At 47.8% G+C, this 22396-nt stretch overlaps 1 protein-coding gene across 1 annotated transcript in view; it reads left to right on the forward strand.

The window, feature by feature from the left end:
• TMOD4 (tropomodulin 4) overlaps positions 1-20945 on the forward strand; it is a 51312-nt gene extending 30367 nt beyond the window's left edge. Inside the window, exons 5-10 of the mRNA XM_089658959.1 lie at positions 6911-7000; positions 7283-7413; positions 8526-8633; positions 15026-15169; positions 15860-16004; positions 17951-20945. Coding sequence (XP_089515085.1) covers positions 6911-7000; positions 7283-7413; positions 8526-8633; positions 15026-15169; positions 15860-16004; positions 17951-17979 — 647 coding nt within the window. The 3' untranslated portion in view covers positions 17980-20945. The remainder of the gene's footprint in view (positions 1-6910; positions 7001-7282; positions 7414-8525; positions 8634-15025; positions 15170-15859; positions 16005-17950) is intronic.
• Positions 20946-22396: the final 1451 nt, after the last annotated feature.

Genomic DNA, 22396 nt, shown 5'->3' on the forward strand with positions numbered 1-22396 from the left:
ATGTATAGTACATCATAAAAATAAATCAGTGCTATAAGTGTATGTGGTAAGGTATGACATGGTATGGCCCAACCCAGGCATTTTCATAGATCATCTCTATATAATGTGCACTGTAAAAAAAAAAAAATAAATATGGCGAGTGTCTGTGGTATGGTATGGTTTGGTATGACATGGTGTGGCATGATGGGTACGGCCCAACCCAGACAATTACTTAGATCATTTGATATACTGTACCCTGTAAAAACATATGAAGACTGTGAGTGTCTGTGGTATGGTCCGGTTTGGTTTGGTGTGGTCCAAACAGGATGTTTTCATAAATCTTAATACCATACAATGTAGAAACAAAGAAATGTTGTGAGTGTCTATAGTACGGTACGGTATGGAACAGTATAGTATGGTGTGGTATGGTGTGGTACAGTATAGTGTGGTATGGTGTGGTACAATATGGTATGGTACAGTACGATATAGTTTGGTGTGGTATGGTACAGTATAGTGTGGTACGGTGTGGTGTGGTATAGTGTGGCATGGTATGGTATGGTGTGGTACAATATGGTGTGGTATGGTACGGTACAATATAGTTTGGTGTGGTATGGTGTGGTACAGTATAGTGTGGTATGGTGTGGTACAATATGGTATGGTACAGTACGATATAGTCTGGTATGGTATAGTGTGGTATGGTATAGTGTGGTATGGTATAGTGTGGTACGGTATAGTGTGGTATGGTGTGGTACAGTACAGTGTGGTGTGGTACGGTATAGTACGGTATGGTGTGGTACAGTACAGTGTGGTGTGGTACGGTATAGTACGGTATGGTGTGGTACAGTACAGTGTGGTGTGGTACGGTATAGTACGGTGTGGTATGGTATAGTGTAGTGTGGTGTGGTATAGTACAGTAAAGTATGGTATGGTGTGGTGTGGTATAGTGTAGTGTGGTGTGGTATAGTACAGTAAAGTATGGTATGGTGTGGTGTGGTATAGTGTAGTGTGGTGTGGTATAGTACAGTAAAGTATGGTATGGTGTGGTGTGGTATAGTGTAGTGTGGTGTGGTATAGTACAGTAAAGTATGGTATAGTGTGGTGTGGTATGGTATAGTGTGGTATGGTACGGTATGGTGTGGTACGGTGTGGTGTGGTATGGTATAGTGTGGTATGGTACGGTATGGTGTGGTGTGGTGTGGTATAGTACGGTATGGTGTGGTGTGGTATGGTATAGTGTGCTGTGGTATGGTATAGTACGGTATGGTGTGGTATGGTATAGTGTGGTATAGTACGGTATGGTGTGGTGTGGTATGGTATAGTACGGTATGGTGTGGTACGGTACGGTGTGGTGTGGTATGGTATAGTACGGTATGGTGTGGTACGGTGTGGTGTGGTATGTTGTGGTATGGTACGATATAGTGTGGTATGGTGTGGTACGGTGTGGTGTGGTACGATATTGTATGGTGTGGTGTAGTATGTTGTGGTATAGTACGGTATGGTGTGGTACGGTGTGGTGTGGTGTGGTACAGTGTGGTGTGGTACGGTGTGGTGTGGTACGGTGTGGTGTGGTACGATATTGTATGGTGTGTTGTAGTATGTTGTGGTATGGTACAATATAGCACAGTAGATCAAAAACGAATTCTCCTGCGCTCTAGGGCTCAGACAGGTGGCGAACAGATGGAACCAGGCCTGGAGGGATCGTCCACCAATGCATAAAGGGCTGTGCGGCTCCAAAACAAGGCTGGGGAAGCCCAATCAACACTGCAGAATGAAATGAAAACGAGAAGCGCACCAACCTTGCGCATTACCTCAGTAACCAAAATTTATTAATTGTAAAAAATATACTCACAAACAGCGAATAAAATCAGGCATGTAAGTCCTCACAGGGACTTGAAGCTAACATGAGTCCCATCAGGGGAGTAGGTGTTCAGTACAGCTGACGCGTTTCGAAGGGGGTCCCTTCTTCCTCAATATAGTGTGGTATGGTATGGTACGGTGTGGTGTGGTATGTTGTGGTATGGTACGATATAGTGTGGTGTGGTATTGTCCAACCCATGTGTGTTCATTGTTCAGGCGATTCCTGTTATAAAGGTGACAACGCTCTGTCCCTGTTTGCCAATTGTGCTCTTGCGTTGTCACCGTGTCACATGGGCTTCCAATGGAGATGCAGTGGGCATGTCAACACATTAACCACATTCAAATAATGTTTGGTGATCCTAACATAAGGGTCCTAGTTCAGGCACTTCCTGTTGTAGGGTGACAACGCTCTCCCGTCTCTCAATTGTACTGTGTTGTCACCCTGTCACATGGATGGAGACCAGGACTGTATTCAGAATTTGTGCTGCCCTAGGCAACACAAAACATATGTGGGCCCCCGCATACCATGGCCCCTGTGCCACTCCCCCCCCCCCCCCCTTTACCCCGGAGAGAGACTCACCATCACAGAGGCTTCCTTCCCATAATTTCACGACCGCTCCCACGGCTCCCCTTACTTGGCTGTGCCGCCCCAACACAACCAGTGTCCCTTTCCATGTGGGGCCCCCCCCGAGAAATTCCACCCAACGCAAACACCTTGATTGCCTTGCGGCAAATATGCCCATGATGGAGACTACAAGTAACCATTTCAACACACATTACACAGACATGATCCTCTGTTGTCACCATCGGGAAAGCCGCCCTGAGAAAGGCCATGCAGCCACCGCTGGAGTACACGTGGACAGGAAGTAGGTGTAGATGGTCGGCCGCCCTGAGAAAGGCCATGCAGCAACCGCTGGAGTACACGTGGACAGGAAGTAGGTGCAGATGGGCGGCCGCGCTGAGAAAGGCCATGCAGCCATCGCTGGAGTACACGTGGACAGGAAGTAGGTGCAGATGGGCGGCCGCGCTGAGAAAGGCCATGCAGCCATCGCTGGAGTACACGTGGACAGGAAGTGGGTGTATATGGGCGGCCGCCCTGAGAAAGGCCATGCAGCCATCGCTGGAGTACACGTGGACAGGAAGTGGGTGTATATGGGTGGCCGCCCTGAGAAAGGCCATGCAGCCATCGCTGGAGTACACGTGGACAGGAAGTGGGTGTATATGGGTGGCCGCCCTGAGAAATGCCATGCAGTCATCGCTGGAGTGCCCGTAGACAGGAAGTGGGTGCAGATGGGCGGTGTAACGGAACCGGACCCGGACTGCGCTAGGGTATTTCCGTTAGACTCCCGCTTCCCTGTCTGAACACAGATCCACGGACACCACCGCTGACCATACAGGAAATAGACAGCACCAGCTTCTTTTAAGACAGGAAGTCAACTGCTTTATTTTAACACAAACACAAGATATATACGTAGGGCGGGGCAATACAACCAGGAACAGGAAACACATCAGCAGGCCGTCCCATCAGGGGGAAGGGCTGCTGGTAACACCCCCCACCAAACCAAGACACACAATAGAACAACCACATGACAGTGAACAATGGACAACCCCCACACCAATACACAAACATTTCACCATGTACCCTAACAGGCACAGGGTGCCTTACACATAAGAGGAACATGAGGAGCCGAGACAGGGGTCCCCCCACCCCCAAAAGTCACTCCCGTAACAGGCTGCCGCCCTGAGAAATGCCATGCAGCCATCGCTGGAGTGCACGTGGACAGGAAGTGGGTGCAGATGGTCGGCCGCCCTGAGAAATGCCATACAGCCATCGCTGGAGTGCACGTGGACAGGAAGTGGGTGCAGATGGTCGGCCGCCCTGAGAAATGCCATGCAGCCACCGCTGGAGTGCACGTGGACAGGAAATGGGTGCAGATGGTCGGCCGCCCTGAGAAATGCCATGCAGCCACCGCTGGAGTGCACGTGGACAGGAAATGGGTGCAGATGGTCGACCGCCCTGAGAAATGCCATGCAGCCACCGCTGGAGTGCACGTGGACAGGAAGTGGGTGCAGATGGGCAGCAAAAGATCAGCAGCTCTGAGATAGAATGAAGGATGAAAAAGAAGAGAAAACCCAACAACTGTTGAGGATGTGCAGGGCACACGGCATGCTGAATGTCATTCAGTTTGGGGTCGACATCTCCTTTAAGAGCGCGAGGTGGCGGCGGTGACTCAGTGCGATCGAAGCGGCGAGCTGATCTGTTTTGGAAGGTCTGATGTGACTTCGTGGAGGAGGTATGTCCGTCTCCCGGAGACTTGACCCCGCACGGAGGAGAAGGGTATCAGATCTCTGCAGTCAACAAGCTGACGTCACTATGAGGCACAGAGACAGAAAAGGGCCTCTGACACCCCGCTACTAGAGAGCTACAAGCCGGCCTGGCAATTTAAAGGATCACTCCACCCCGTGCAAAAAGTGGAGGAGGTATGCCCGTCTCCCAGAGACTTGACCCCGCACGGGGGAGAAGGATATCAGATCTCGGCAGTCAACAAGCTGATGTCAGAGACAGAAAAGGGCCTCTGAAACCCCGCTACTAGAGTGCTACAAGCCGGCCTGGCCATTTAAAGGATCACTCCACCCCACGCAAAAAGTAGTAAACGCAGCAACAAGGATCTCATCATCTATGTGCATTTGTTCACTTCTGCCCGCAGAGCATTGCACCCACGGTCGGGCGCTGTATAAAGTCCGTTACACCAGCCTCGGGGCTGTAGGCAGTTACAGACCTTCTGGAGGAAGTGCTTCCTAAACCACGGAGCGGGAAGAGGGAGGAGCGATCGCCGGTGCGGCAGGAGGGACGTACCGGAATTCTCTCAAACTTGACACAGCTCTGTGGGCGGAGCCATGCAACATTCAGAAGATCACAAAATTCTGAATGAAGATGCAAGTAAAGATGGGGTGGGGGTGCCTCACCCTCGTTCAAACATAAATAGCTGGTTGAACTGCAGATTTACCGCCCCCAACTTAAGTGTCAACGGCAGGTGGACGGGGTGGTACTCCATGGTACGTTTGAGGGGCAGTACTGCCACACAATGCTACCTATTCGATAGAATGGAGTTGCGCAATGACGTCGTGGTTGCGCCACAACATCGCTGTTGCGCCGTGACGTTGCTGTTGCGCCATGACGTCGTGGCTGCGCTACAATGTTGTGGTTGCACCGCAGCATCTCAGAGGTGTGGGCTTTTCAGGGTTAAAGCAGGCAGTGAAGAGGCAACCTATCACCGCCCAGACTCCTTTTTGTCGTCCTCTGAATCACTGTAGATCGCTTTTCAGAGGGGCGGCACGGGTTGCCCCAAGTGTGAATTATTGAACGTGCCCATCAGGATTTATATAAATTTGGCTGGACATATACTTTAATGAACGAGTTGAGATGGTGCAAGCCATCAGCGAGCCCTTAGTGTTGTAAATATGAAGCTTTTTTCAAAAAATAGATTGGAAAAAAAAAAAATTCCTGGAGAAAATGCTGCTCCAAGCTCACACGGGTGCTGCTCACATTTAAAAGCACTTATTCCCATGCGGAAGGGGAGGACGAGCCGTAATGATCCTTCTCCTCATCTGACTCGGTGCCTAGACCTTCCCAGATTTCAGTAACACTGAAAGGAGCCTGGAGCAGCATTTTCTCCAGGCATGGTACAGCCTTGACCTTTTTTTTTTTTTTTTTTTTTTTTTTTTTTTTAACAGAGCTTTATGTTAACATTTGAGCACAGGTTCTCTTTAACACGTAGCAAATCGTTTGCATTTTATTTTCGTATTCTCCCATTTAAAATGGAAGTGAGGCCCCGGCATTGGAGCAAAGCAATCAGCACCCGGGGGATCCGCAGTACAGTACAGACTTCACACCTTATTCCCACCCGAGTCTGTCCAATCCCCCCCCCCCCCACACCCTCAACAGATCTGTAAGACGCAGGGACCGTTCAGCTGTTATATTTGGAATCTGAGAGGGTCAGATCCCCTTACCCTCCACATGCTGAGATAGGACTTTATTGTGCAAGCTGTGTGACCCCTACTGGACAGGCATGATCACTGCAGTGTGTACGGTGTAAGCCCTGAATATAGACTATATTGCCCCAAGTATTGGTCGGCCGGCCTTTCCACACACATGACCTTTAATGGCACCCCAGTCTTAGTCTGTAGGGTTCAATATTGTGTTGGCCCCGCCCTTTGCAGCTATAACAGCTTCAACTCTTCTGGGAAGGCCGTCCACAAGGTTTAGGAGGGTGTCTATGGGAAGGTTGGACCATTCTTCCAGAAGCAGGCCAGTCAAGTTCCTCCACCACAAACTGGCTCCTCCTTGTCTTTATGGACCTTGCTTTGTGCATTGGTGTGCAGTCATTTTGGAACAGGAAGGGGACATCCCCACACTCTGCATGAAATTGTCCAAAATGTCGCCTTTAGAGTTCCCTTCACTGGAACTAGGGGGCCAAGCCCAACCCATGAAGAACAACCCCACACCATAATCCCCCCTCCACCAAACTCTACACTTGGCACAATGCAGTCAGGCAAGTACCGTTCTCCTGGCCACGGCCAAACACAGACACGTCCATCGGATTGCCAGACGGAGAAGCGTGATCGGTCACTCCAGAGAACACATCTCCACTGCTCTGGAGTCCAGTGGCAGCATGCTTTACACCACGGCATCCGACGCTTTGCATTGCACTTGGTGATGGAAGGCTTGGATGCAGCTTCTCAGCCATGGAAACCCATTCCATGAAGCTCTCTATGCACTGTTGTTGGGCTCATCTGAAGGCCACACCAAGTTTGGAGGTCTTTAGCTATTGACTCAGCAGACAGTTGGCGACTTCTGCACACTGTGCGCTTCAGCATGCGCTGACCCCGCCCTGTCATGTGACGTGGCCTACCACTTGGTGGCTGAGTTGCTGTTGTTCCCAGTGGCTTCCACTTTGTTATAATCCCACTAACAGGTGACCGTGGAATATTTAGTAGCCAGGAACACAGTATAGTACGTCTTCTCTAGCTCCCGTCCTTAACTGACCAATATTGATTTTTTTGTCTCTTTCAGCCATCTTGGGGATGTACACATTGATGAGTAATAAGCAATACTATGACGCCATTACTTCTGGAATCATCACCAATACGGAGGGCATCAACAGTAAGTACCATGCTGCCCCTTTGTCAAAACCATTTCATTCAGGTTGCCTGTTGTTGGAAGGTCCAGGACGACCAACCAGACCAAACCAGATGAAAACCAGTATGGCACCACCCAAGATGAGGTCAACGTGTTACCCTAAATTTCTGGCCTCAGTGAGTACATAGAAGAGTGGAAGGATGTGTACACCAACCTAGGCAACCTTTAATGAAGAAGTGGTCTACATGACCACATGACAACCTCCGTACCTAGGAGAGGATATATCCATTTTATTTTCTTTTCTAGGTGTGGTAAAGCCAGACCAATACAAGCCTGTCCCTGATGAGCCACCCAACCCAACCAATGTGGAGGAAACTCTGCAGAAGATCAAGAGCAACGCCTCTGACTTGGAGGAAGTCAATCTGAATAACATCAAGGTATTGCCACCTTCAGGAGAAATATAGAATTCCTAGGATAGTCTATTACATGCGGGTTATACTGCCACCTTCAGGAGAAATATGGAATTCCTAGGATAGTCTATGACATGCGGGTTATACTGCCACCTTCAGGAGAAATATGGAATTCCTAGGATAGTCTGACATGTGGGTTATACTGCCACCCTCAGGAGAAATATGGAATTCCTAGGATGGTCTATGACATGTGGGTTATACTGCCACCCTCAGGAGAATATGGAATTCCTAGGATGGTCTATGACATGTGGGTTATACTGCCACCCTCAGGAGAAATATGGAATTCCTAGGATTGTCTATGACATGTGTGTTATACTGCCACCCTCAGGAGAAATATGGAATATCTAGGATAGTCTATGACATGCAGGTTATACTGCCACCTTCAGGAGAAATATGGAATTCCTAGGATAGTCTATGACGTGGGTTATACTGCCACCTTCAGGAGAAATATGGAATTCCTAGGATGGTCTATGACATGTGGGTTATACTGCCACCCTCAGGAGAAATATGGAATATCTAGGATAGTCTGACATGCGGGTTATACTGCCACCTTCAGGAGAAATATGGAATTCCTAGGATAGTCTATGACATGCAGGTTATACTGCCACCTTCAGGAGAAATATGGAATTCCTAGGATAGCCACCCTCAGGAGAAATATGGAATTCCTAGGATTGTCTATGACATGTGTGTTATACTGCCACCCTCAGGAGAAATATGGAATATCTAGGATAGTCTATGACATGCAGGTTATACTGCCACCTTCAGGAGAAATATGGAATTCCTAGGATAGTCTATGACGTGGGTTATACTGCCACCTTCAGGAGAAATATGGAATTCCTAGGATAGTCTGACATGCGGGTTATACTGCCACCTTCAGGAGAAATATGGAATTCCCAGGATAGTCTATGATATGCGGGTTATACTGCCACCTTCAGGAGAAATATGAAATCCTGTGTCCCCAGGTATGAGGTTTGCTGGTGTGCAAAAAAGTCATGACATCATTGTGGTTGTGGGGAGGGGGTTGACCTTTTTTCAGACAGAACCAATCATTGTAAATCAGTTGTCACCGTCTCTTGCAGGACATTCCCATCCCAACACTAAAGGATATCTGTGAGTCTATGAAAGGCAACACTCATGTCAAGAGGCTGAGTTTAGTGGCCACCCGTAGTAACGACCCCGTGGCTTACGTAAGTTCCATCTCTCCTTAACATTTTCTACCTTCTACCCCATTTTTTTTTTTTTACCTTTTATATATCCTTTCTTGCATCTCATTCTGCTGATCTTCTGCAGCCTATTTGCAGCCACTTCCTCTCTACATGAACTCCTGCGATGGCTGCATGCAGTTTCTCATGGTGGGTTTCCTGATGGTGACAACAGTGCACCTCACTTGCAAAATGTAGGTTGAGTCGGCCAGTTGTAGTCTCCATTTATGTGACAGGATGACAACGCAGGAGCACAACTGGGAGATGGGGACACAGCATTGTCCTCCTCTAACAGGAAGCGCTTGAAGAAGGATCACCAAGGTTATTTCTTTTCTTTGACCACTTCCAGTCCGGACGCTTCCCCCCCCCCCTTCCGGTCCGGACGCTTTCACCCCCTTCCAGTCCGGACGCTTTCCCCCCCCCTTCCAGTCCGGACGCTTTCACCCCCTTCCAGTCCGGACGCTTTCACCCCCTTCCAGTTCGGACGCTTTCACCCCCTTCCAGTCCGGACACTTTCACCCCCCCTTCCAGTCCGGACGCTTTCACCCCCTTCCAGTCCGGACGCTTTCACCCCCTTCCAGTCCGGACGCTTTCACCCCCTTCCAGTCCGGACACTTTCACCCCCCTTCCAGTCCGGACACTTTCCCCCCCTTCCAGTCCGGACACTTTCCCCCCCTTCCAGTCCAGACACTTTCACCCCCTTCCGGTCCGGACGTTCCCCCCCCCCTTCCGGTCCGGACGTTCCCCCCCCCCTTCCGGTCCGGACGCTTATTTTGGTGGTATTTATTCACCGCTGGGATTTTTATTTTTTTTGCTACTGTACTACTTGTGGGGGGTGATGAAGATGTTTTTTTTTGTACACGGATTGCTTTTACATCCATAAAGGCTGTAAAAGCAATCATTTCTCCTCTCTGGCTGTATTCTTGCAGCCATTGAGAAATACTGTGAGAGCTGTGATTGGTCACAGCTTGTCACATGGTACAAGGCTGTTGTGAATAGCCCTGTGCCATGTGATCTCTGTGATCATTCACAGATTTCACACGTAGTAAGCAATGATGTCAGAAGTGACATCTTGCTTACTACTCTGCATGTGATCACTGATTGGCCAGTCAGTGATCACATGATCAGGACCTCCCAGGGATCGCGCACAAGCAGGGAGCCGGGAGGACGTTTATAAACGGCCACCCGCCCCTGCACTGTTCCCATCTGGCTGTTTATATACGGACAGGAAGTGGTTAAAAAGCTGCAGCTTTCATTAAAATAATACTGGGTGATCCTGCCATAAAAATACTTGTTTAAGCACATCCTGTTATAGGGTGACACGCATGACCCAGTATGTGCTCCTGAGTTGTCATCCTCTCACATGTGCTCCTGTTGGAGCGTCAGCACCCAGATACAATGTGCGGATCACTATCACAAAAGCCGGACAAGAGCAATGATGTGCAGCCGACGTTGCATGTAGAAAGGAAGTGGCTGAAATAGGCTGCGGAAGAACAGCAGCCCTGAGATACAAAACAGGATAAAAATGGTGATGTCAATTGTAGTTAAAATTCTGTGCTCAAAGCAAACCAACTATCATCCAGTTCAGGTTTATTCTACATTGTATTGCCAAAAGTATTGGCCCCGCCCTCCCAATCATGTGATTCAGGTGTTCCAATCCCCTCCATATCATGTGATTCAGGTGTTCCAATCCCCTCCCAATCATGTGATTCAGGTGCTCCAATCCCCTCCATGGACACAGGTGTATACAATCAAGCCCCTAGGCATGCAGACTGCTTCTACAAACATTGGTGAAAGAATGGGTCGCTCTCAGGAGCTCAGTGGCTCCAAGCGTGGTCCCGTGATAGGTGGCCACCTGGGCAATAAGTCCATCCGTGACATTTCCTGGCTACTAAATATTCCACGCTCAACTGTTAGTGGGATTATACCAAAGTGGAAGCAACTGGGAACAACAGCCACTCAGCCACCAAGTGGTAGGCCACGTCACATGACAGGGCGGGGTCAGCGCATGCTGAAGCGCACAGTGCGCAGAAGTCGCCAACTGTCTGCAGAGTCAATAGCTAAAGACCTCCAAACTTGGTGTGGCCTTCAGATGAGCCCAACAACAGTGCATAGAGAGCTTCATGGAATGGGTTTCCATGGCCGAGCAGCTGCATCCAAGCCTTCCATCACCAAGTGCAATGCAAAGCGTCGGATGCCGTGGTGTAAAGCACGCCGCCACTGGACTCTAGAGCAGTGGAGATGTGTTCTCTGGAGTGACCAATCACACTTCTCTGTCTGGCAATCTGATGGATGTGTCTGGGTTTGGCAGTGGCCAGGACGGTACTTGCCTGACTGCATTGTGCCAAGTGTAAAGTTTGGTAGAGGGGGGATTATGGTGTGGGGCTGTTTTTCAGGGGTTGGGCTTGGCCCCCTAGTTCCAGTGAAGGGAACTCTTAAGGTGACATTTTGGACATTTTCATGCTCCCAACTTTGTGGGAAGAGTTTGGGGATGGCCCCTTCCTGTTCCAACATGACTGCACACCAGTGCACAAAGCAAGGTCCATAAAGACATGGAGGAGCCAGTTTGGGGTGGAGGAACTTGACTGGCCTGCACAGAGTCCTGACCTCAACCCCATAGAACACCTTTGGGATGAATTAGAGCGGAGACTGTGAGCCAGGCCTCCTCCCCCGACATCAGTGCCTGACCTGACAAATGTGCTTCTGGAAGAATGGTCCAACCTTCCCATAGACACCCTCCTAAACCTTGTGGACGGCCTTCCCAGAAGAGTTGAAGCTGTTATAGCTGCAAAGGGCGGGGCCAACTCAATATTGAACCCTACGGACTAAGTCTGGGGGGCCATTAAAGTTCATGTGTGTGGAAAGGGCGGGGCCAACTCAATATTGAACCCTACAGACTAAGACTGGGAGGCCATTAAAGGTCATGTGTGTGGAAAGGGCGGGGCCAACTCAATATTGAACCCTACGGACTAAGACTGGGAGGCCATTAAAGGTCATGTGCGTGGAAAGGGCGGGGCCAACTCAATATTGAACCCTACGGACTAAGACTGGGAGGCCATTAAAGGTCATGTGCGTGGAAAGGGCGGGGCCAACTCAATATTGAACCCTACAGACTAAGACTGGGAGGCCATTAAAGGTCATGTGTGTGGAAAGGGCGGGGCCAACTCAATATTGAACCCTACGGACTAAGACTGGGAGGCCATTAAAGGTCATGTGCCTGGAAAGGACGGCCAACCAATACTTTTGGCAATATCCTGTATTTTATTCAAGCTGCTATTTTAACAATCAGACACTAGATGGCAGCACAGAGCTGGAGCACTCAAAGCGCACCTGATAGATCATCAAGTGCATAAAAGAAGACAGCGCTTCGGAGAGACGTCAATACGCGGCCGTCCCCTACACGTTCCATCCATCTGATGGTAAATTGCTTGTCTGTAATGGATGTTCATTAACTACGTTCTCCTCTCTAGATGTAAAGTAATTGAATTAAAAAGCCATTTTGCAGGCCCTGGACTTTAAATCCATTACTTTTATTACCTTTCATCTGCAAATTAGCAAATAATGTGCCCTAAAAAAAAAAAAAAAAAAAAAGATGAAATGTCATTTTGTTTATAAGCAGCTTTTTTTTTAATGAGGGGCTGGAGGGGAAAGCGGGATGAGCGGGGCTCAATTATAAAAGTGGAACAGGGAAAATGGAAGTTTTGTTGTTTCCCGGTTTCTGAACGTCATTTTCCGAGTGCCGGGAAGCAGATGGCGGAGTGTTCCGGCGGCATAGTACCCCAGGCAGTCGCGGTTAGCGCACTTTGTTGCAGCCAAATGAATTCTGTGCTCATATAAACAAAAATTATTCATTTTTCAGAATTTAATATATTAGGAAAGCAATTATTTGTTTTTGTTTTTTTTTTGTCAGAGAACACTAAGTCCCTATTATGGGTTTACAAAATGAATGCAGATCTGGGAGGGGGAAGAAGCGCTCGGACCGGGGGGGGGGAAGAAGCGCTCGGACCGGGAGGGGGAAGAAGCGCTCGGACCGGGAGGGGGAAGAAGCGCTCGGACCGGGGGGGGGGGGGGGGGGGGGAAGAAGCGCTCGGACCGGGAGGGGGAAGAAGCGCTCGGACCGGGAGGGGGAAGAAGCGCTCGGACCGGGCGGGGGAAGAAGCGCTCGGACCGGGAGGGGGAAGCCGCGCTCGGACCGGAAAGAGGAAGAAGCGCTCGGACCGGGAGGGGGAAGAAGCGCTCGGACCGGGAGGGGGAAGCAGCACAAGTAGTCAGTCAGTTGTGCTGCAGTGCCCATGTTCTAACAAGGCTTGGGCTGATAAGAGGAAAGAGTGACCAAAGACATGGTTTGACCAGTTTGGTGTGAAGGAACTCGAGTGTCCTGCACACAGCCCTGGCCTCAACCCTACTGAACACCTTTTGAGTGAGCTGGAATGGCAGTTATGAATCAGGTTTTCTCATCCAACATCAGCACCTGACTTCACAAATGGTGGCCAGCTCCATAGGATGTGGTTTGACCAGTTTGGTCTGGAGGTACTCGAGTGTCCTGCACCTCAACTCTACAGAACACCTTTTGGATGAGTTGAAGCACTGACTGCAGACCAGGTCTTCTAGCGGTGTTGTGAAGGGTTAGCCTGAATCACATTTGATGGGACATATTCCCCCTGAATGATCAGGTGTAGGCTCTCCAGTTGTGGTGACATACTAACCACACCCAATACAACTGGGGAGCCTACACATTCAGGGTAACATACTGTCTACCCCAAACACCATTGGAGAGCCTACACCTTCTGACCTTTCAGGGAGAACATTTTCCAACAAATGTGGTTACCGTACTAACTACTCCCAACACAACTGGTGAACCTACACTTTCAGAACATTCAGGTAGAACTTGTCCCATCAAATATGGTGACATATAACCACACCCAATACATTTGATGGGACATGTTCTACCTGAATGTTCTGAAACTAGGTTCACCAGTTGTGTCGTGGATAGTTAGCATGTCACCACATTTGGTGGGGCATGTTCTACCTGAATGTTCTTAAAGTGTAGCTTTTCCAGTTGTGTTGTGGATAATAAGTATGTCACTATGTTTGATGGGACTTATTCACCCCGAATTTTCTGAAGGTGCAGGCTATCCAGTTGTATTGTAGGCAGTTAGTATGGCACCACCTTTGATGGGACACGTTCCTCCGAAAAGTTCTGAAGGAGTAGGGTCTCCAGTTGTGTTGGGAGTATTTAGTACAGTCACCACATTTGTTGGGAAATGTTCACCCTGCATGGTCAGGCTCTCCAGTGGTGTTGGGGGTAGACAGTATATTACCATGTTTAATGGGACATGTTGCCCTGAATGTGTAGACTCTCCAGTTATGCTGTGGATAGTTATTGTATCACTACATTTGAGGGGAAATGCTCACCATGAATGTTCTGAAGGTGCAGGCTCTCTATTTGTGTTGTGGGCAGTTAATATATCACCACCTTTGATGGAATATGTTCCTCCTGAAGGCGTTAGCTCTCCAGTTGTGTTGGGAGTATTTAATATGATCACACCATTTGTTGGGACATATTCCTCCGAATGATAGAAGGTGTAGGCTGTCCGGTTGTGTTGTGGGTAGATAGTATGTCACCATGTTTGATGAGACATGTTCCCCTGAACGCTCCGAATGTGTAGACTCAAGTTATTTTGTAGATAGTGTAGACAACGATTGATGGTATATTTTCACCATGAACGTTCTGAAGGCGTAGGCTCTCCAGTTGTGTTGTGGGTAGATAGTATGTCACCATGTTTGATGGGAGATGTTCCCCTGAACGCTCCAAATGTGTAGACTCAAGTTATTTTGTAGATAGTGTAGACAACGATTGATGGTACATTTTCACCATGAACGTTCTGAAGGCGTAGGCTCTCCAGTTGTGTTGTGGGTAGATAGTATGTCACCATGTTTGATGGGAGATGTTCCCCTGAACGCTCCAAATGTGTAGACTCAAGTTATTTTGTAGATAGTGTAGACAACGATTGATGGTACATTTTCACCATGAACGTTCTGAAGGCGTAGGCTCTCCAGTTGTGTTGTGGGTAGATAGTATGTCACCATGTTTGATAGGAGATGTTCCCCTGAACGCTCCAAATGTATGTAGACTCAAGTTATTTTGTAGATAGCGTAGAGTACGATTGATGGTACATTTTCATCATGAACATTCTGAAGGCGTAGGCTCTCCAGTTGTATTGTGGGCAGTGTGTTGCATGTTCCTCATGAACGTTCTGAAGGTGAAGGCCCTCCAGTTGTGTTGTGTGTACTTAGTATGTCACCGCCTTTGACATAGCTCCCCAGAAACAATCACACTGTCCTCTAATTGTGGCTAAATATTTTCTATTTTGCAGGCTGTAGCTGAAATGTTGAAGGGAAATAAGACTTTGGAGAGTCTGAATATCGAGTCAAATTTTATCTCCAGTGCGGGGATGCTGGCCGTCATTCTGGCCATGAAACACAACTCTACGTTGACTGAACTGAAGGTGGATAATCAGGTAAGTTATTATATGCCCACTTGGCATGTGTTTGTTTTACTTAAGGGCTCTAGAAGTCATTTGACGAGGGATGTTGAAAGGTTGAGGTATAAAAGCTTATCTCCTTTTACAACAACTATCTAGGAAGGGATTGGCCACATAACCAAAAAAAAAAAGATTGGGTTTTAGCTCTTCCCTACTCTATGCAAAATGAAAAAGAAAAGTTTTGGCTTGATAAAGTTTGGTTATAGTCTTGTGTAAAGAAAAAGATACATTGCAATTACTCTGAAAGCAGAAGCGAACTACAATGTATCAATGGTTGTATATATACGTATTTAACAAGCGCTGTGCAGGTACACCTATTTCCTGGGTTTCGGTGTTAATACAAAGCAAGTAGTAGCTCTGCCACACAGGTCGGGACCCTGCCTGAAAATCTGACAGCAGGTTCTTGTAGTTTCACCATGGGCAGGGGCGGACTGACCATTTGGAAACTCTGGCAATGCCCGGGGTCAGTAGGGGGCCCCATGAGATACCCGTGGTACCTTTTTCATAGGCTTTATTAAGTTTGGGCAAGGACACAAGGGCCCCATGATCCCCTATTGCCCGGGGGCCCTCATGAGTTGTCAGTCCGCCCCTGACAATGGGTATATGCTTAGTGGCCAAAGACTGAATTTATGGTGACTGAATCATTGACTCTTGTTCCCCTTGCAGCATCAGAACCTCGGAGACACGGTAGAGATGGAGATGGCCTCTATGATTGAAAACTGTCCTTCTATTATTCGATTTGGGTACCATTTTACAAGGCAGGGACCAAGGGCACGGGTATCATCGGCAATCACCAGAAACCTGGAGCTCCGTAAGTATCCCATCAAACAGCAGAGAAGACCCAAGGAGCGTCAAGCCCTTTACCACTCCACCCAAGTATGGAGTCCTGTTGGGGGAGTATACAGTTGCAAGAAAAAGTATGTGACCCCCTTGGGATTACGTGGAGTTTTGCATGAATTGGGCATGAAATGTGCTCTGAACGTCATCTAAGTCACAACAATAGAAGAACACAGTCTGCTGAACATAATACTACACAAACGTTAGATATTGCCATGGTTTAATTGCACATAACATGTAAACATTCACAGTGCAGGGAGGAAAAAGTATGTGAACCTTTGGACTTAATAACTGGTTGACCCTCCTTTGGCAGCAATAACCTCAACCAAACGTTTCCTGTAGTTGCAGATCAGACCTGCACAATGATCTGGAGTCATTTTGGACCACTCCTCTTCACAAAACTGTTTCAGTGTAGCAATATTCTTGGGATGTCTGGTGTGAATCGCTCTCTTAAGGTCATGCCACAGCATTTCAATGGGGTTGAGGTCAGGACTCTGACTGGGCCACTCCAGAAGGCGTATTCTGTGCTGTTGCAGCCATTGTTTTGTTGAATTACTTGTATGCTTTGGGTCATTGTCCTGTTGCATCACCCATCCTCTGCGGAGCTTCAGTTGGCGGACAGATGGTCGTACGTTTTCCTGCAAAATGTCTTGATAAACTCTGGAATTCATTTTCCCATCAATGACAACAATCCGTCCAGGCCCTGAGGCAGCAAAGCAGCCCCAAACCATGATGCTCCCTCCGCCATGTTTCACAGTGGGGATGAGGTTTTGATGTTGGTGTGCTGGGCCTTTGTTTCTCCACACATAGTGTTGTGTGTTCTTCCCAAACAACTCAATCTTGGTTTCATCTGTCCACAGTATATTCTGCCAGTAGTGCTGTGGAACATCCAGGTGCTCTTTTGCAAACTTTAAACGTGCTGCAATATTCTTTTTGTACAGCAATGGCTTCCTCCGTGGTGTCCTCCCATGTACTCCATTCTTGTTTAATGTTTTCCTTATTGTAGATGTGTCAACAAAAATGTTAGCATGTGCCAGAGATTTCTGTAGGTCTTTAGCTGACACTCTGGGATTCTTCTTTACCTCATGCAGCATTCTGCGCTGTGCTCTTGTAGTCATTTTTACAGGACGACCACGCCTAGGGAGAGTAGCAACAGTGCTAAACTTTCTCCATTTGTAGACAGTCTGTCTTACCGTGGACACATGAACATCAAGGCTTTTGGAGATACTTTTGTAACCCTTTCCAGCCTCATGCAAGTCAACAATTCTTGATCATAGGTCTTCTGAGAGCTCTTTTCTGCGAGGCATGGTTCACATCAGACAGTGCTTCTTGAAACCAGTAAACCCAAAACAGGCGTGTGTTTTTTAAGGGCAGGACAGCTGTCAGCAACACATCCAATATCATCACACTGATTGGAGTCAAGGTTGGCTCACTCCTGGCTCCAATTAGCTCTGGGAGAAGTCATTAAGCTAGGGCCTCACATACTTTTTCCTCCCTGCACTGTGAATGTTTACATGTTATGTGCAATTAAACCATGGCAGCATCTAATGTTTGTGTAGTATTATGTTCAGCAGACTGTGTTCTTCTATTGTTGTGACTTAGATGACATTCAGAGCACATTTTATGCCCAATTCATGCAAAACTCCACGTAATCCCAAGGGGTTCACATACTTTTTCTTGCAACTGTAGGTTCCTACACAATGACACTCACCGTTGTCTTAGCAGATAATATCCTAACTGGTGGGGCGAAAAATAACATTTCACTCCACTTTTTATGCTATGTTACACCCATGTTTAGTTTGTAACGTAACAAGATGCCAATGGATGCAAAACGTGGACATAGCCTCGAATTTCTTAGGTAATGTTGACATAGTGGAAGCCATACTGTTCTTCACAAACTGTTGTCTTTTATTTTGTCAGGTCGCCAGGGCAAAAAGAAGAGCCCCTAATGAGTTCTGATACTTGCCAGATATCCAGCCTCATTCTTCCCTGACCTGCCACCATTTTGTGTACGATCATCCTATGGAGAGAGGAAATATGGCATCTTTTCATGTGTTCCACATATCTCCCCACCTTTTCTCTTCTGCCTGTTCATTAGTGTCCTACAAAGATCCCTATGTAGATGCACAAGGGGTCGGTCATTTCGTCTGTCAGTCTGAACCAATAAATGTAAGGCCATGATTGCAAAGAATCGACCACACGCCAATGATGACAGCATTTCAATAGAACTTTATTGTTCTGGACATGCACACAAAAGCTCCCCCTGGGACCTTCCCATTTCACCCTCGGATAGGCAAGCCTATTCATAGAGATGGAAGTTTCATCTCTACAAAAAAAAAAGCCTATGCCAGGGTGAAACATGTCAAAATGAGGGGCTTCTGTGTTCACGTCCAATAAAGTTCTATTGAAATGCGGTCACCAATGTGTCTGGCTGTTCGTTTGCAGTTGTGTCTATGAAGGGTATGGATGTGCTCCATCCTGTGTGCGCCTACTCTTCCAGACGCTGGCCTTTTCTGCATGAGCGGCAGCCTCCTATAGGTAAGGCCAATGTCTAGCCAATGATGTCACCAAGGTACAGTTGAAGTGGCCATTTTTTTTTTTTGAGAGTGTGGCCTCGGTTCCATGTGCACCAGTGACGTCACTGAGGAACATTGGCCATTTTGTAAGCTGTCCTAGTATTCATGAAAATATGGCCTACCTTTCCTGTGTGCACCAGTGACATCGCTAGAGTACAGGAGGTGGCCATTTTCTGTGCTGTCTTAATTTTTTTTTTTTTTTTTTAAGGTTGTTGCCTACTATATCCTGTACCTCCCAGACATCACTGAGGCAGAGTGGAGGCCGTCGTTTTGTAAACTATCCTACTGTTTATTACGTTGAGGCCTATCATTTTCCTGTACAGCTGAGACATTGCTTAGGCACAATGGAGGCCTCCAATTTTGTAAGCTGTCTTAATATTTCTAAGGTTGGGCCTAGCAATTTCTTGATCACAGAGGTGTCCTTTTGGAAGCTGACCTTGTGTGTAGAAGAATGTGGACTAGCCTTATCAGATGGTACCAGACAATTTGCAAGTTTAACTTATGTCAGAGAGTGCAAGGCCTACTTCTGCACTAGAAAAGTAAAAATTCTGGGGAAATATAAACAGCCATCGTAACTAACTCACAGCCAATGACCACTGTACCTCTAATGAGCATTTTGAGGTCTCAACAATGGTCAGCACCCCAAATATATCGCCAGGCCCACAATAATGGTCAGCACTCTGTAATGCATGTCCAGGCCCACAACAATGGCCAGCTCCCTATATTACATCTCAAGGTTCACAACAATGGTTAGCTTCCCATCATACACCTTAAGACCCCCCCCAACAATGGTCAGAACCCCCGAAGTACATCTCAAGGCCCCCAACAATGGTCAGAACCCCGTAATACATCTCAAGGCCCCCGACCATGGTCAGAACCCCGTAGCACATCTCAAGGCCCCCGACCATGGTCAGAACCCCGTAGCACATCTCAAGGCCCACGACCATGGTCAGAACCCCGTAGCACATCTCAAGGCCCACGACCATGGTCAGAACCCCGTAGCACATCTCAAGGCCCACGAGCATGGTCAGAACCCCGTAGCACATCTCAAGGCCCACGACCATGGTCAGAACCCCGTAGCACATCTCCAGGCCCACGACCATGGTCAGAACCCCGTAGCACATCTCCAGGCCCACGACCATGGTCAGAACCCCGTAGCACATCTCAAGGCCCACGACCATGGTCAGAACCCCGTAGCACATCTCAAGGCCCACGACCATGGTCAGAACCCCGTAGCACATCTCAAGGCCCACGACCATGGTCAGAACCCCGTAGCACATCTCAAGGCCCACGACCATGGTCAGAACCCCGTAGCACATCTCAAGGCCCACGACCATGGTCAGAACCCCGTAGCACATCTCAAGGCCCACGAGCATGGTCAGAACCCCGTAGCACATCTCAAGGCCCACGAGCATGGTCAGAACCCCGTAGCACATCTCAAGGCCCACGAGCATGGTCAGAACCCCGTAGCACATCTCAAGGCCCACGAGCATGGTCAGAACCCCGTAGCACATCTCCAGGCCCACGAGCATGGTCAGAACCCCGTAGCACATCTCCAGGCCCACGACCATGGTCAGAACCCCGTAGCACATCTCAAGGCCCACGACCATGGTCAGAACCCCGTAGCACATCTCAAGGCCCACGACCATGGTCAGAACCCCGTAGCACATCTCAAGGCCCACGACCATGGTCAGAACCCCGTAGCACATCTCAAGGCCCACGAGCATGGTCAGAACCCCGTAGCACATCTCAAGGCCCACGAGCATGGTCAGAACCCCGTAGCACATCTCCAGGCCCACGACCATGGTCAGAACCCCGTAGCACATCTCAAGGCCCACGACCATGGTCAGAACCCCGTAGCACATCTCAAGGCCCACGACCATGGTCAGAACCCCGTAGCACATCTCAAGGCCCACGACCATGGTCAGAACCCCGTAGCACATCTCAAGGCCCACGACCATGGTCAGAACCCCGTAGCACATCTCAAGGCCCACGACCATGGTCAGAACCCCGTAGCACATCTCAAGGCCCACGACCATGGTCAGAACCCCGTAGCACATCTCAAGGCCCACGACCATGGTCAGAACCCCGTAGTACATCTCAAGGCCCACAACCATGGTCAGAACCCCATAATACACTTTTAGGTCCACAACAATGGTCAGCTTCCTGTAATACACCTTCAGGTCCACACAAGTGGCCACCTTCCCGTATGTAGACCTCCAGGCCCTGCTTGCTTGTAGCTGAAGATGTGAAATTGAGTGGTAGGAGGAGGGGGTGATATCGGTAAAGTATAAGTTAATTGTATTTAAAAGTTGTAAATAAAGAAAGTTTTACCTGTTTTCGTTGTGTATTTTTGTCTCACTGTCTCACTTTCTTTTCTCCAGCCTACGTATTTTGGATAAAGCGTAGCTCCATAACTATGACAGACACCCATAGTTATACATATGTGTCCGTATAAGGTCACAAATGCCCAACCAATGTAAACATGGTGTGTTTTTAACATCCCCAACACTCCCTCCTTGCTGTGTCAGCACTCCCCAGTGGAAGACAGGAGGCTTGAGTTCATGTCGAACACAAACATAATGTTTGATGGCCAGCCATGCACAGGCCTTGACCCCATCTTCTTCTATAAGTACATACCTGCCCCTTCTGCCATTGCAAGGAACCCACCATATGACCAAAAGTATGTGGAATCCCCTCCAAATGGCTGAGTTCAGATGTTTCCAGTGAAGGGTTTTGGTAATACTACAGCATACTAAGACATAGTAGACAACTGTGCTCTCCTACCCTTGTGGTGAGAAGTTTAGTGGAGACCTTTTTCTGTTCCAGTAGGACTGTGGCCCTGTGTACAAATCCAGCTCCATAAAGACATGGTTTGGCCAGTTAGGTGTGGAGAAACTCATGTCCTGTACTTGAGCGCAGCCCTGCTGAACACCTTTGGGAAAAATTGGAGAAATACCTGTGTGCTGGGTCATCTCTTCCAACATCAGTACCTGACCTCACAGCTCCACAAAGACATGCTGGCTGTGAAAAAAACGTAAGCGTCCCGCAACAGAGCCGTAAGCTCAACCCTACTAACCACCTTTGGATCGAATTGGAATGCCAATGGTGAGCCAGGTCTTCTCATTTATCATCAGTACCTGACCTCACAAATGTTCTTTTGGATTAATGGGCACAAATTCCCACATTCTCCAAAATCTTGTGGAAAGCCTTGCCAGAGGATGTTATGACCACAAAGGGAAGACAACTCCACATTAATGGCCATGGTTTTGGAATAGTATGTTCAATCAGTTTATATAGGTGATGTTGTGGTGGTTTATGTAAGGATATATATTATTTATAAAGGGCGTGTCCCTTTCCCTTAGATGAAATATTACAGTGCCTCCAGCCGTTAAAATACGGCAAATATTTAGTAAACCAATAATTTGGACACCTTGATAATTTGATCACCACTTATTATTATACCTTGAATTCTTTTAGCCAATATGATTTCGTACCATACACACAAAATTTGCCTTATAATAGATAAATATAAAAATTTATTTATGTACAAAAATTATATATATATTAACACAAAACACAAAAGACTGGTGATAAATGAATATTGGTACACACAATCAAAAATATATCCTACCAATGTAAGACACACTAATAATGTCTCTAACTAATTACATCAATCACAAATTTAAATGATATGATATTTATTAAATTTATTAATAATTAATAATTTCGAATATCTCAAAGGTTATATTCTTACATGCCGTGGCCATAGGCTTGCAAGAAGTAAGCC

This window comes from Staurois parvus, unplaced genomic scaffold (genome assembly GCF_062004578.1).
Source record: "Staurois parvus isolate SC_StPar_1 unplaced genomic scaffold, SC_StPar_1.0 ptg001115l, whole genome shotgun sequence".
NCBI classification, from domain to species: domain Eukaryota; kingdom Metazoa; phylum Chordata; class Amphibia; order Anura; family Ranidae; genus Staurois; species Staurois parvus.